General features: G+C 44.3%; 1 protein-coding gene across 2 annotated transcripts in view; it reads left to right on the plus strand.

The window, feature by feature from the left end:
* RPS6KA4 (ribosomal protein S6 kinase A4) overlaps positions 1-12,128 on the plus strand; it is a 76,528-nt gene extending 64,400 nt beyond the window's left edge. For both annotated transcript variants that reach the window (XM_056527549.1, XM_056527550.1), the window contains 2 exons: positions 6,934-7,097; positions 11,845-12,128. In XM_056527549.1, coding sequence (XP_056383524.1) covers positions 6,934-7,097; positions 11,845-12,060 — 380 coding nt within the window. In that variant the 3' untranslated portion in view covers positions 12,061-12,128. The remainder of the gene's footprint in view (positions 1-6,933; positions 7,098-11,844) is intronic.
* The last annotated feature ends 4,506 nt before the right edge of the window (positions 12,129-16,634 follow it).

Consider the following 16,634-nt stretch of genomic DNA (forward strand, 5'->3'; position numbering starts at 1 on the left):
CTGAGAAAAAGACCTGCCGCAGAAATTCTGGCTTCTGTGGAAAGAAGTGACGTGTTGATTCTTTTTGCGGAATCCGCTTGGAAATGCATTGCCGTCTATGGAGACCGGGCATTTCCGAGCAGTCCTAGCGCCGGCATGTTCTGCCTGCACCCGCTGTCTGTGGCATGTCCGCCTGGAAAATTTCTGCCGTGCGAACATAGCCTTATAGGGATACAAAATAAACATATGTGATCCCTGTCAGGGACCCAAAAAATAAATAAAAATAAGTTGGATGTAACTAAAAACATTTTCTTAGTTACATCCAAAGGCTGATGAACCTGTTTTTGCTGACTGCTTAGAGTTTTCCATAGTTGACTCTTTCAAATAAATGCAGCACCAAAAATGTCGTTGCGGTCTTGGCCTCAGTTTTTGTAAGGCTGCATTCACACCACGTTTTTGCAATACAGTTCCCGTACACGTTTTCAATGTGAAAACTGTACGGAACCGCATTGAAAACCGTATGCATTGACTCTCCATTGAAAACCGTATGCCAAGAGATGCATCAGGTTGTGTCCGTTTTGCATCCTGTACGGTTTTGTCAGTTTTTTTTCCCGTACCCAAAACCGTAGTCTACCACGGTTTTTGGTCCGGGTGAAAAACTGTATTAAACTATATAAGTTTTTTTTTTTTTTTTTAAACATGTGAGTCAATGGGAACCGTACAGAACTGTATGTGCGTACGGTTCCATCCGGTTTTCACCATACGGTTTTTTACTTTGCACAGTTTTTTTTTCTTCGAATTTGTGAAACTTTATTCAAAATGGAGGGAAAAGTTAAAAATGTACAGTGGTCCCTCAACATACGATGGTAATTCGTTCCAAACGAGCCATCGTTTGTCGAATCCATCGTATGTTGAGGGATTCGTGCAATGTAAAGTATAGGAAGCCGTACTCACCTGTCCCCGCTGCTCGAGATGGTGTCCCCGGTCCTCCGCTGTCTTCTCCGGTCCTCCGCTGTCTTCTCCGGTCCTCCGCTGTCTTCTCCGGTCCTCCGCTGTCTTCTCCGGTCCTCCGCTGTCTTCTCCGGTCCTCCGCTGTCTTCTCCGGTCCTCCCCTGTCTTCTCCGGTCCTCCCCTGTCTTCTCCGGTCCTCCGCTGTCTTCTCCGGTCCTCCCCTGTCTTCTCCGGTCCTCCGCTGTCTTCTCCGATCCTCCCCTGTCTTCTCCGGTCTTCCCCTGTCTTCTCCGGTCCTCCCCTGTCTTCTCCGGTCCTCCCCTGTCTTCTCCGGTCCTCCCCTGTCTTCTCCGGTCCTCCCCTGTCTTCTCCGGTCCTCCCCTGTCTTCTCCGGTCCTCCCCTGTCTTCTCCGGTCCTCCGCTGTCTTCTCCGGTCCTCCGCTGTCTTCTCCGGTCCTCCGCTGTCTTCTCCGGTCCTCCGCTGTCTTCTCCGGTCCTCCCCTGTCTTCTCCGGTCCTCCCCTGTCTTCTCCGGTCTTCCCCTGTCTTCTCCGGTCCTCCCCTGTCTTCTCCGGTCCTCCCCTGTCTTCTCCGGTCCTCCCCTGTCTTCTCCGGTCCTCCCCTGTCTTCTCCGGTCCTCCGCTGTCTTCTCCGGTCCTCCGCTGTCTTCTCCGGTCCTCCGCTGTCTTCTCCGGTCCTCCGCTGTCTTCTCCGGTCCTCCGCTGTCTTCTCCGGTCCTCCGCTGTCTTCTCCGGTCCTCCGCTGTCTTCTCCGGTCCTCCGCTGTCTTCTCCGGTCCTCCGCTGTCTTCTCCGGTCCTCTGATTTCTTCCGCAAGGCCTTACTGGGCCTGCGTAGCGACGTCATTACGCCGCTGCGTACGCCATTCCTATTGGATGATGTGCGCAGCAGCGTATTGACATGATCGGAGAGGGCCGAGAAGACGCCCGAAGACCAGCGCTGGACCCGGAGGGCACCCCCGAGCATCGTGGAGGGGTAAGTAATACTCACCGCACCACACGGGGAACATTAAGCTGCTATCAGGCAGCAGCTTAAGCATTTGGCGCTGCCGGATAGCACTTAATGCGATGGCCCCGACATAAAAAAGCATCGTATGTCGATTTCATCATATGTCGGGGCCATCGTAGGTCGGGGGGTCACTGTATATGTTTTTTTTCTTACAAAACTGATGCAACCGGACATAATTTTGCAAACCGTATACGTTTTTTAACTGTATATGGGTTAAAATTTGTAGACACGTTTTGATACAGTTTTTCATCTGTTTTTCATCAAAAACCTGATATGGGAACTGTATTGCAAAAACGTGGTGTGAATGCAGCCTTACAGTGTTTTGGGGTAAGTAAAAATAAATCCGTTCAGCGTCCATGCTGTTTAGCCTCATGGAAGAGTTTGGATACAGTTGTATCTAACTTCCAGGTGGGACAAGAACTATTTAGGTTTTAAGCAGATAATAGTAAGTAATTATTAATTAATTATAATTATATTATTATAAATTATTCACAGTTATGTTAGGAAGTAGCATAAATGATCAGTTTAGATTAAAGGGGTACTCCGGTGGTAAACTTTTTTTTTATTTGTTTTTTTTTAATCAACTGGTGCCAGAAAGTTAAACAGATTTGTAAATTACTTCTATTAAAAAAATCATAATCCTTCCAGTACTTATAGCTGCTGAATACTACAGAGGAAATTATTTTCTTTTTGGAACACAGTCCTCTCTGCTGTCATCACGAGCACAGTGCTCTCTGCTGACATCTCTGTCCATTTAAGGAACTGTCCAGAGCAGCATATGTTTGCTATGGGGATTTTCTCCTACTCTGGACAGTTCCAAAAATGGACAGAGATGTCAGCAGAGAGCACTGTGCTCGTGATGTCAGCAGAGAGCTCTGTGTTCCAAAAAGAAAAGAATTTCCTCTGTAGTATTCAGCAGCTAATAAGTACTGGAAGGATTAAGATTTTTTTAATAGAAGTAATTTACAAATCTGTTTAACTTTCTGGCACCAGTTGATTTAAAAAAAGAAAAAAAAAAGTTTTCCACCGGAGTACCCCTTTAATGACGTTTTATTTATAAAAAAAAAAAATATATTAATATATATCTACAACATCAGATAGAACTGATTATAGAACATCTATATAAGTAGCTTCAAGTCTGTCGACCTCTAGCTGTTGCAAAACTACAACTCCCAGCATGCCTGGACAGCCATTGGATGTCCAGGCATGCTGGGAGTTAAAGTTTTGCAACAGCTAGAGGTCGAAAGTTTGGAAGCCATGGATCTATACTATTGAGTTATAGCAATATTAGCAAATGGTAAATGAGAATACCAGCACCCCCCCTCCCCCCCCACCACCCTAGCCGGATTGGCCATCAAGCATCACATGGTCACAACCAAGATGGTGGTTTGTGGTTTCCTTGGCCTTCCTTCAGGACAGGATAAATGTCACCCACTAAAGCACAATGCATTTGGCGTCGACAGATTCCATCTTAGCATCGTCCTCCTTTTAGCGTGTATGTCACATGAACACATCAGGTTACAAAGCACCTGTGCAAACATTTTGTCAATAGAGACTTCATTCACACGAGGGTATGACCCATCCAGATGGCGGCCATATGCTTAGTGCCAGAAAAAGAATTTCTCTTACTGATGGGGTCACATCCTACTTTTTGTCATACAACCTGTGAATGGACGGTCTGCTTTATCTCAGGAAACAGAGACTCTGTTGTCCGTAGGTTGTGTTTCGGCATTGTCAGGGTGGGATTCAAATGTAGAAGAACCGGCGGTGGCGGTGTAGCGTGAAACTGGAAATTATTCCTACGCCCAAAAAAATTATTACGATACACTCCCCCCACCCCAGTCTAGAATTTTAAGCGGAGTTATTCAGGTCATCTGTGCACTGTTCACACACCTCCCAAAAAAGAAGTTTAAGGGTATGTTCACATTACCGATTTGTAGCTGGATCTCTGCTCGCGGAATTCAGCGAGCGGAGATTCAGCCTGGCAGCCGGCGGCGGTAGGACCGCACGGCAACTGCGCCATCACCATTGACAGCTATGCAGTGCTCGCGGACTTCCGTGCAAAGAATGAACATGTTCTTTCCTTGCGCGGAACAATTGTCCGTCGCTGAAATTCCGCAGTGTGAACGGGTCTCGCGGAAGACCCATTCACACAGATGCTAACGTTCACTCTGCGGAATTTCACTCGCGGAATTCCGCTCACGGAATTCCGCAGTGTGAACATACCCTAAAGGGGTATTCCAGGCAAAAAACTTTTTTTTTTTTTTTTTTTTTTTTTTAATATATATATACGGTATATATATATATATGTATATATATATATATATATATATATATATATATATATATATCAACCGGCTCCAGAAAGTTGATCAGATTTGTAAATTACTGACCACAGTGCTCTCTGCTGACAAACTGTTCCGAACGCTGGAGTTAGCGTCGGGAGCTCGTGACATCATCTCGTGATGTAATCTAGCCAATGGGCGAAATGCCCAGTGTGCTCCAATGCCTAATTTGCATATCTATTTAAAGGGGTACTCCGCTGCTCAGTGTTTGTAACAAACTGTTCCAAACACTGGAGCCGGGAGCTTGTGACGTCATAGCCCCGCCCACTCATGACGTCACCCCCCACCCCCTCAATGCAAGTCTATGGGACGGATGTCACGCCCCCTCCCATAGACTTGCATTGAGGGGGTGGGGTGTGACGTCATGAGTGGGCGGGGCTGTGACGTCACGAGCTGTCGGCTCCAGCGTTCGGAACAGTTTGTTCTAAAAGCTGAGCAGCGGAGTACCCATAAACAAGTGCGTTACCTAAATACAGTACCAGAACCAAGCTCAGTACATAGATCCCTTGCAAAGTCAGGTCTACCTACTGCCTTATAATTTATTGCCATGTGAAACTACGGCTCCTAGTTTTATCCAAACAATGGTGAATGGTATGCTGGGAGTATTTTTACAGCGTAGATTGGAACCACATATCATTGCTGCAGATCCTCACTGATAACAGTCCCCATTACTGTCCTCTGTCCTTTTCTTCTTTATTCCTGTAATGTTACATTTTGCCTGATAAAAGTCCATTAGAACATTAGAAAGCTTGTGAAAGGTTCTACTTGTTAAAGGGAAAAATTGCTTTCGGCATTGTTCTATTAGTCACCGATGTTCTTCAGCATTTGGAGTGCTGCCTTTTTTCTTTTTTGGCTGAATTTTGGGACAGGAAGTTGTGTTCCTAATTTGTTCCTGCTTTTGTTAGACCTTTCGGTTTGTTCTTCGTTGGCATGGGGAAGGGTGAGATACTAGATCCTAATATAGATTTTATTAGGTCCTGCTGTTTACCTGTCTTTGGACAGTATATAGCACTAGGCAAAAATAACATACCTATACACTCTGTAGTAAAGGACTGCAATGGGATTGGGAACCCATAGGACCGATATAAAACTTGCACAATCGGGCGGTTTATGGTCTTGAGCTTGCAAATTGCAAAGAGGGGTACTCCCGTGGAAAACTTTTTTATTTATTTATTTTTTTTAAATCAACTGGTGCCAGAAAGGTAAACAGATTTGTAAATTACTTCTATTAAAAAATCTTGATCCTTCCAGTACTTTTTAAGGGCTGTATACTACAGAGGAAATTCTTTTCTTTTTGGATTTCTCTTCTGTCGTGACCACAGTGCTCTCTGCTGACCTCTGCTGTCCAGAGCAGGAGAAAATCTGCATAGCAAACATATGCTTCTCTGGACAGTTCCTAAAATGGACAGCAGAGAGCACTGTGATCGTGACAGAAAAAAAATCCAAAAAGAAAAGCATTTCCTCTGAAGTATACAGCCCCTAAAAAGTACTGGAAGGATTCAGATTTTTGAATAGAAGTAATTTACTAATCTGTTTGCCTTTCTGGCACCAGTTGATATAAACAAAATAATTTTTCCACGGGAGCACCCCTTTAAAGCTGTGACAGAATGTTTGCGGAACCGTGCGGGACTGGACACACACCTTGCGGGAGTAATGTATTGCCCTTATTTTGTTGCATGCACTGGTGTTAGGATAACAAGTCAAAGTGTTAGGCCGGGAACATTCTTCTACAGATCTGCCCAGAAATACTTGGCCTCTATGGGGACGGCGATGCAGTCCGCGTGGTCCTAGCACCGACTGCTGTCCACACTGGCCTCGCTCAGGATCTCTAGCCACAATTCCTGCCACAGATTTTATTTGTGTGAACCCAGCCTTATAATAATTAACATTTACAGTGTTAATAAGACATCATCTTTCTGTCAGAATATCCTCTTTTCAAAGGCTATGAACATCTTTGAGAAGTAAAAAAAAAAATCTTCTCAAAAAATGTTCCATATTGCTACCTAATTTCTTAAATAATCCTGGTCAATAGGCCTAAAACGAAGCTAAGACTTTCTGTTCCATCTGTGATAATAAGGAGGAGGCTACACAGGTCACAGAGCATGCTTACAAATCTCCCACATACAAAGAATAGGGCCTGGAGATGTCTCTGTCAAGCGTATCACTAAATATTGTTAAAACAACGAAGTCAAGATGCCTGTCCCTGTAAAAATATATTAAAATAATAATATTAATAAAACAAAAAAATTACCATCAGAACATACAAGCAAATTAGAAAAGAACCTGTTTCGGTGTTTGGCTCAAACATGAATAGACATGAATGGAGGGGGGCGTGGTGTGACATCACTAGGGTGTGTGGCCATGATGTCACGTCCCCGTCTCGGAGGCAGTGCCTGGCACAGAATGCCGGGGCCGCACCGAGAACGCGAGGGTCCCCAGCGACGGGATCCCTGTGATCCTTTGGATAGAGGATAAGATGTATAAAGCCAGAATACCCCTTTAATTCCGGACTAATTTCCTGTTCTCTCTTGTGCTGACATCATACTAAGGAGAATATGATTTTTTTCCCCTCACAAAATTTGGAATTCCGGTACTTTACTACCATTCATACGGCCTTTTCCGCCTCTTTCAGGTTTGTTGACTGTAGATCCCTCTTGTCGACTGAGCCTCAATGAACTGCAGGAAAGTGATTGGCTGCGCGGCGGACGACCTCTCTCATCCACTCCCCTCATGACACCGGATGTTCTGGAATCCAGTGGGATGGCCACAAAAACCTGTGTACATGCCACGTTTATGGTAAGTGACTCAGACAAGTTTTATGTCTCTAAAACATGAAATAAGAAGGTCTTCACCATGTTAAAGGGGCTTTCCCATCTGACAAAGCTACGCACAGGATAGGAAACAACTAGCGGATCCTGGTGGGGGGGTCTGACCGCTGGTGCCACCCCATGACCTCGAAAACGGGAACCCCAGTCTTCCCTCTAGAATGGAGAGGCGCGTCATGCATCTGCACCGCCCTTCCAGTCATTGCCTATAGGAGCCACGAAAACAACTGGGTACAATGTTTGGTTGTTTCTGGCAGCTCCCATAGAAAATGAAAGCAACTGCGGCGTCTCTCGAGTGTAGCAGAAGACTGAGGTCTCCATTCTCAAGATCATGGCGGGCCCCCCATGTGATCATCTTGTTATCCCTTATCCTGTGGATAGGTGATAACTTTAAAGATGTTCTTCCCCTTCATCCTCTTGCATCCACATGGCTAAAGGTAAAATAGTCTGACCTTGGACGTGTGTGTGTGTGTGTGTGTGTATGTATGTATGTATATATATATATATATATATATATATATATATATATGTTGAGACAAGGTATAACTACAACTGCATAGTATAATATAGCAGTATGGAAGGGTTCTTATATATATATATATATATATATATATATCTACATGGGAAGGTTTATCAAAACCTGTCCAGAGGAAAAGTTGCTGAGTTGCCCATAGCAACCAATCAGATCGCCTCTTTCACTTTTTTCAAAAATGAAAGAAGCAATCTGATTGGTTGCTATGGGCAACTCGGCAACTTTTCCTCTGGACAGGTTTTGATAAATCTCCACCATAGTCTTTAAAATGCAACATCCTAACAGACTTGTCCATGCTCCTGATATGTCTCTTCAGGTAAAGGTTTGAGGGAGTAATAGGTCTCCTTAAAGGGGTACTCCGGCGCTTAGACATCTTATCCCCTATCCAAAGGATAGGATAGGGGATAAGATGCCTGATCGTGGGGGGGTCCCGCCGCTGGGGACCCCGGTGATCTTTCACGCCGCACCCCGTGTTCACTCCGGGTCTGATTACTGTCGATCACGGGGGCCAGATCGTTGTGACGTCAAGGCTCCGCCCCGTGGGATGTCACGCTCCGCCCCCCTCAATGCAAGCCTATGGGAGGGGGCGTCACGCCCCCTCCCATAGGCTTGCATTGAGAGGGGCGGAGCGTGACATCACACGGGGCGGAGCTTTGACGTCACAACGCTCCCGCCCCGTGATCGACAGTAATCAGACCCGGAGCGAACACGCTCCGGGGACTGATTATAAACTGGGTGCGGCCTGCAAAATCCCGGGTGTCCCCAGCAGCGGGACCCCCACGACCAGGCATCTTATCCCTTATCCTTTGGATAGGGGATAAGATGTCTAAGCACCGGAGTACCCCTTTAATGCAGTGTTCCCCCAACCATGGAGCCTCCGGTAAAGGGGTACTATGGTGGAAAACTATATATATTTGTAAATTATTTTTATTTAAAAATCTTAATCCTTCCAGTACTTATCAGCTGCTGTATGTTCCAGAGGAAGTTGAGTTGTTCTTTTCTGTCTGACCACAGTGCTCTCTGCTGACACCTCTGTCCATGTCAGGAACTGTCCAGAGCAGGAGAGGTGTCAACAGAGAGCACTGTGGTCAGACTGGAAAGAACTACACAACTTCTGTAGCATGCAGCAGCTGATAAGTACTGGAAGAATTAAGATTTTTTTTTAATAGAAGTCATTTACAAATTTCTACTGCTCATGGAATCCACCCAGAATAACTCTGGGCAGAGATTACATTGTGTGAATGAGCCCTAAAAAAGTTAGAAAACATCATTGGGAATTTGGGAGATAATCATCATTATTAATATTTGCACTGTATCTGGGGCTGCCCCAGTAAAGCTGGGTTCACACCACGTTTTTGCAATACAGTTCCCGTATCAGGTTTTTGATGAAAAAACGGATTCCTCAAAACCTGACTAAACTCTATCAAAACGTGTGTACAAATTTTAATCTGTATACGGTTTGAAAAATGATGTCCGGCGAAAACCGTATGGCGAAAACTGTATGGAACCGTACGCACATACAGTTCTGTATCGTTCCCATTGACTCCCATGCTAAAAAAAAAAAAAAAAGTATATGTTTCAATACGTTTTTTTCACCCAGACCAAAAACCGCGGTAGGCTACAGTTTTGGGTACAGGAAAAAAACTGACAAAACCGTACAAGACGCAAAACTGATGCAACCGGATGCATCTTTTGGCATACAGTTTTAAATGGAGAGTCAATGCATACGGTTTTCAATACGGTTCCGTACAGTTCTCAAATTGAAAACGTATACGGGAACTGTATTGCAAAAATGTGGTGTGAACCCGGCCTTAGGGAGGAAATAAGCCCGGTTACAGTTCTCTCTGTCCCTGTTAGGGCTCTACTGGCCTCTAGTTACACCCATATCCAAAGGAGCCATTCTCCAATAGGAAGAGAGCTTGCTTTCTAGTGCCACCTTTTGGAGGTAGCTTCCCTGCAAATCTATACTCAGCCCCTTTTTAAAAGAGCATTGAAACACGACTGGGGATTATTAGCCAAGCCAGATTCTCTTCACAGTACAGTTACTCACCTATAGACAGCTGTTTCAGGGTTTTTGACTCGTCTTTACAGATAAGAGTGTTAGTTACCCCTTAAATTTGTACAAGCAGCAAGAGCCCTGAAACAGCTATAGATAGGCAATTCTTCCCTTTTGGAGGAGAATCTCGCTTGGTTAATAATCCCCAGTCATGTTTTCTGAACTTTGGCATGCATTGAGGCCAGGGGTCAAATCCTGGGGAAAAAGGGCAGGAACTCAGTTCCCATGCGTTCCTGAGGACTTGAGCCCTGATTGAGGCTACCTCCAAAAGGTGGCGCCAGAGAGCAAGGTCTCTTTCTTCTGGAGGTGGGCCAATATTGTCCCATGACATGTAAGATTCCACACAACTTTTGGCACCTTCCTCAAGAATAAACTTTACCCCTTTAATTGTTAAATAGCCTCCTACTAGGGGAATCCCAGTGATTGTATGACATGTTATCAGGACCAATAGCACCAACACGGAGTCATACACAGCACTTACAGTGTGTGTATATGTGAGAACTAGAGATGAGCGAATTTACAGTAATTTCGATTCGTCACAAACTTCTCGGCTCGGCAGTTGATGACTTATCCTGCATAAATTGATTCAGCTTTCAGGTGCTCCGGTGGGCTGGAAAAGGTGGATACAGACCTAAGAGACTCTTTCCTAGGACTGTATCCACCTTTTCCAGCCAACGGGAGCACCGGAAAGCTGAACTAATTTATGCAGGATAAAGTCATCAACTGCCGAGCCGAGAAGTTCGTGACGAATCAAATTTACTGTAAATTCGCTCATCTCTAGTGAGAACTGAGAAGACAGAAGGAGTAGTATCCATTTTTGCCTTCTTTCCAGGATAATATGACTTTTAGCTGCCCAGTTGCCTAAACCTGCACTGTAAATATTCTTTGACAAGGGTTTAAAAGCCGCTGATCCTTAAAGGGGTACTTTTTTTTTTATCAACTGATGGCAGAAAGTTAAACAGATTTGTAAATTACTTCTATTAAAAAATCTATTATTAGCTGCTGAATACTACAGAGAAAATTGTTTTCTTTTTGGAACACAGTGCTCTTTGCTGACATCACAAGCACAGTGCTCTCTGCTGACATCTCTTTCCATTTTAGGAACTGTCCAGAGCAGTATATGTTTTCTATGGGGAGTTTCTCCTACTTTGGACAGTTCTTAAAATGGACAGAGATGTCAGCAGAGAGCACTGTGCTCGTGATGACAGCAGAGAGCTCTGTGTTCCAAAAATAAGAAAATTCCTCTGTAGTATTCAGCAGCTAATAAGTACTGGAAGGATTAAGATTTTTTAATAGAAGTAATTTACAAATCTGTTTAACCTTCTGACACCAGTTGATTTAACAAAAAAAAAGTTTTCCACCGGAGTACCCCTTTAAAGGGTAACCTAAGTGGTAACCTAACCTAAGCTCTGGGACCAGACAGGTCAGGAGAACAGTTTTTGGTGGTAAAAATTTTACATTTTTTGCGCATTGAGGCAAATAGTTGCAATATTTCGTACAAAGGGTAAACCCCAGAAAATGGTGTACTGAAGTGAAATTTCAGGAAATGTGTACATGTGCGACCATTTAATAACTTTGGCACATGTAGACAGTAGCACCACACAATAAGATGGACAAAAATCGTTCCCCTATGTCAACAATGAAAAATTCCACCAATTTGGTGTATGCAGTGAGAATGTCCTGGTTCCTAAAGTCTGGTGATCACAGCAGCCTCAGCACAAGCAGTTTGTAGGAGTGTACAAATAGAGGAGGGGGAATCAGTGGCAACGCCACTGATTCCCCCTCCTCTATTTGTACACTCCTACAAACTGCTTGTGCTGAGGCTGCTGTGATCACCAGACTGCTTGTGCTGAGGCTGCTGTGATCACCAGACTGCTTGTGCTGAGGCTGCTGTGATCACCAGACTGCTTGTGCTGAGGCTGCTGTGATCACCAGACTTTAGGAACCAGGACCTCTGCACACCCACAATGGGGGGAGTTTTTGCCACTGGCTTATGAGGGTATGACCTGCTATTCACCATAGATTCTGCTAGCACTACAAAGACACATGCCAGTAGTTGAGTATACTGACTGGGGGTCATCACTTAGGTTATTTTAGTGTTTACTTGTTTCCTTTCCCTTTTCTTTATAGGCATTTAATCGTGGTAAGCGCGAAGGAGTCTTCTTAAAGAGCGTGGATAATGCCCCCTTGGCGAAAAGACGCAAACTGAAGCAGTGCAGCACAGGAGGTGACGTTTGCAGCGGATCCTCCTCTTCCTCTTCCTCCTCAACCTCATCTGCTACCAATGCAGCTCGATCCCCCAAATCCAGAGCGCCCCCACAAAGTCACAGGCCTGCAAATTCATAACTATTTTCGTTATTACGAATACACTACAGGCCCTGCTATCGTGTGCAAAAGGAGGATACAACGGGGGGGGGGAAAAAGAGGAGCACCTTCCGTCCGCCATTTTACATGTATCAGATGCGGGGACACCTGTCGGTCATATGTGAGAACAATGTACAGATGGGGAAGCGGCAGTATCGCGCCCAGTGCACTTTTGTACATAGAGAGGACATTAGACACTAGCCATTCTCCACGTATCGGTGAATGTGAGTCTTCCCTCCCATTCTGAATGTGCAGGAAAGGGTTTAGGATATGACATGTCCTGGCGACCCGAACCAGCATTTACTGTTATTCTTTAGGGTCCCAGATTGATGTCATTTATTATTATTTTTCTTTATTATGATGTGTATATATATATATATATATCTATGTTTTTAACTACAAGATTTTATTATTAACAGGCTTGTATTCAAGCTTTTTAAGGGCCCTGTGCGCGGTGATACCAGGTAACTTGATGTGTGTACTGGGTGTGTCTGAGTTTTGTGTACCTGTCCATATAGAGTTTTAAATTAACATATATACAGTAAAATCTCCCTTAGCGGACACCTCCCAATAGTGGACGGTTTTTAATTCCCCGGCAGAGTCCCATAAGACTTAATGTATTTGCAGCCTCCAAATAGGGGACAAGACACTCCCAATAGGGGACAAGACACTCCCAATAGGGGACAAGACACTCCCAATAGGGGACAAACACTCCCAATAGGGGACAAACACTCCCAATAGGGGACAAACACTCCCAATAGGGGACAAACACTCCCATTAGGGAACAAAACACGCCCAATAGGGGACAAAACACGCCCAATTGGGGACAAAACACGCCTAATTGGGGACAAAACACTCCCAATAGGGGACAACCAGGCTTGTATACAGGGCCGTCATCATGGGGTACAGCTAATACCCCAGTAAGGGGCCCCAGCCCCCCGTTGCAGAAGCCCCAGCTCAGAAGCAGAAGACCAATGTTTAAACAGTGGTCTCCTGCTTCTGTACGTCCACCAGCCACATCACCCCCCCCCCCCTTCCCTGATTTAAACCCCACTCTCACCCCGCGACACCACGCCACTTTATTCCCCTGTGCCAAATCATCCCCCCTTTATGGTGGGAATGGGGGAATGAAATGGCATGGGAAGGGGGCATCATGGGAAATGATGTGGCACAGGGGGTAAGGGAGGGGATAATTTGGCACAATGCACGGGGGAATAAGATGGCACAGGGTGTAAAAGGGGGGATGAAATGATACGGAGGGGAGGGATAAGGGGTGATTAAACGTCACTGGGAGATTCTACTGTAGTATTCCTTTTTATCATATTTTATAGGTAATTACACTCTGGAGTGACAGTATTCAGTCATTTATTCCGTCATTCAGAAAGTGGGGTTTTTTTCCCCATTAAGGGACATCTCTCAATAGCGGACATTTTTTTTTTTCCCCGTGAGTGTCCGCTATTGGCAGATTCTACACAATATATACATATATATATATATATATATATATATATATATATATATATACACAATAAATATAATATATATATATATATATATATATATATATAATATATATATATAATATATATATACACTTATACCATGAACAAAACTGAAAAAGAGATGTCAGAACATAAATAAATATTGAAGAGGACCGCAGCACTCCAAGTAGTAGTGAAAAAACGTGCAGAAGCGTTTATTCCATCAAGTTCAGAAAGGGCAACGTTTCAGCTGCTTACATGCAGCCTTTATCATATTTATGGCTTGATGTAAGCAGCTGAAACGTTGCCCTTTCTGAACTTGATGGAATAAACGCTTCTGCACGTTTTTTCACTACTACTTGGAGTGCTGCGGTCCTCTTCAAGATTTATCCAACCAACATCATGTGACGGGGATCTGCACCGATAGCACCCACAGCTTGAGGTGTGCTGCTCCTATCTCTATTTCCTATATATATATATATATATATATATATATAATATAAATAACAGAACTGCAACAGAGATATCAGAACACGTGTAATAGAACCAAAAATATCTGGTCAGCTCTATAGAATTATGGTGCATTCACACACACACCGGAACTGTTGCGGATTTTACAAGGCAATTTAGTATTTAAGTTTTTTAATTTTTTTGATTGTCATGTCAGATTTTACAACCGTGGATCTGCAGCTTCAAATGCGCGACAGATTCGATGAATATCTAAAAATTCAGATACGACTGACCAACTCCTGTATCCTTCTTGCTCCCCTATAGGTTTGTCAAGCTGAAATATCAGGTGTTTGACAGGTTTTCATACTGAAGGTCACTGACGATTTCTATTCTTTAAAGCAGTGGTCTCAAACTGTGGCCCTCCAGATGTTGCAAAACTTCGACTCCCAGCATGCCCGGACAGCCAACGGCTGTCCGGGCATGCTGGGAGTTGAAGTTTTGCAACTTCTGGAGGGCCACAGTTTGAGACCACTGCCTTTAAAGGATATGTGTCATCAGAAAATGAACCTATTGTTCACATCAGGCTTTTGTGTTAACCATATTTTTATTTATTTATAATTTTCCACTTTGCTATCTAGATTTTCTAATAATCCTAAAAGCTTGCAGTTCCCATTCTGGCCACTAGGTCTAAAAACTAGGCTTAGAACGAGAGTTCTAAGGAGCACAGTGAAAGGTAACACCAGGAGATAGATAACACTAGATCCACCACCATTCACAGCAGAGATCAGCACCCCCCTTCCGAGATTAGAAAAAAAAAAGAACATGTTTCAGTGTCTGTCTCTAATCAGAAAAGAAAATCTAGGTGACACGTTCCATTTAAAGGGGTACTCCGCCCCTAGACATCTTATCCCCTATCCAAAGGATGGGGGATAAGATGTCATATCGCCGGGGTCCCGCTGCTGGGGAGCCCCGGGATCGCCGCTGCGGCACTGCGCTATCATTACAGCACAGAGCGAGTTCGCTCTGTGCGTAATGACGGGCGATACAGGGGACGGAGCACTGTGACGTCATGGCTCCGCCCCTCGTGACATCACGACCCGTCCCCTTAATGCAAGTCTATGGCAGGGGGCGTGACGACCGCCACGCCCCCACCCATAGACTTGTATTGAGGGGGGCGGGCCGTGACGTTACGAAGGGAGGAGCCGTGACGTAACGATGCTCCGGCCCCTGTATTGCCCGTCATTACATGCAGAGCGAACTCGCTCTGTGCAGCAATGATAGCGCAGTGCCGCAGCGGGGATCCCGGGGCTCCCCAGCAGCGGGACCCCAGCGATCTGACATCTTATCCCCTATCCTTTGTATAGAGGATAAGATGTCTAGGGGCGGAGTACTCCTTTATGGTTGTGTTTATGTATCCATGTTCCGAGTTTTTTGTTTTTTTTTTCCCCAAAAAATAGGACAGGATACCTGCAGATGCCCTTTTTTGACTATTTTTTCAGCCCTTTTTTTAAGCTGTAGTGGTGATGTAGTTTCAGTCCTTTCCCAGCTCAAAATATGCCAAAATTGGTCATATTTTGGCACTTAAAAAGCCTCCAAAAAGCACTTACTTTTACTCTGTGTATATGGGTATTTGGTTTATTTTACGCCATAAAACTGATGCTTTTGGGCTATTTTATGGGTCAGAAAAGGGCTAAAACCCTAGTGTGTACATAGCATTAACATTTCTGGTGTTGTCGTACTGTTTGAGCCTCTGTGTGTGCAAAGAGCTGAATATTTGGAGTTATGGAAAATCATTCTCATGCAGTAGAGTTTTTTTTTTTACTTGTTATACAGGAGATTTACTAGAGAACATTTAGCAAGGTTTCTTGTTTCTGTGGCAACTCTGTAAATAGGCTCACGAGTTCCTAAAACATTCATAGTTGGCTGAAAGCCTTTATTGTGTATCAGTATTTTTCTATCAGAGAAGTAAGATCCTTCTGTGAGATAAATCACCACAGTGTGATCCTGGCCTTAAAAGGGTACTCCGGTGGGGAAAAAAATTCATTTAAATCGACTGGTGCCAGAAAGTTAAACAGATTTGTAAATTACTTCAATTAATAATCTTAATCCTTCCAGTACTTATCAGCTGCTGTATGCTCCAGAGGAAGTTGAGTTGTCCTTTTCAGTCTGACCACAGTGCTCTCTCCAGACAACTCTGTCCATATCAGGAACTGTCCAGAGTAGAAGTCTGCATTCATAAGCAGTCCTGACATGCACAGAGGTGACAAGCAGAGAGCCCTGTGGTCAAACTCAAAAGAACAACTCCCCTTCCTGTGGAGCATACAGCAGCTGATAAGTACTGGTAGGATTAAGATTTTTTAATCTTAAAGATCTGTTTAATTTTCTGTCACCAGTTGATTTAATATTAAAAAAAAAAGTTTTCCACCAGAGTACCCCTTTAAAGAGGACATATTCCCTATAAAATAACCATTCTGGAATATGTTTTCTTATAGCTCTGTGTTGAGCTGTTCCTCTGTTATTCTAGAAATGTACGACTAAATAGCCAACGGGGTGTTACCAGTTGGGGGGCGCGTCCTTACAGTGTCTAGCACTGTTAGTTTCGATTGGGCAATTTCGGACAGTGCA

Source organism: Hyla sarda, chromosome 6 (assembly GCF_029499605.1).
Source record: "Hyla sarda isolate aHylSar1 chromosome 6, aHylSar1.hap1, whole genome shotgun sequence".
Taxonomy (NCBI): Eukaryota; Metazoa; Chordata; class Amphibia; order Anura; family Hylidae; genus Hyla; species Hyla sarda.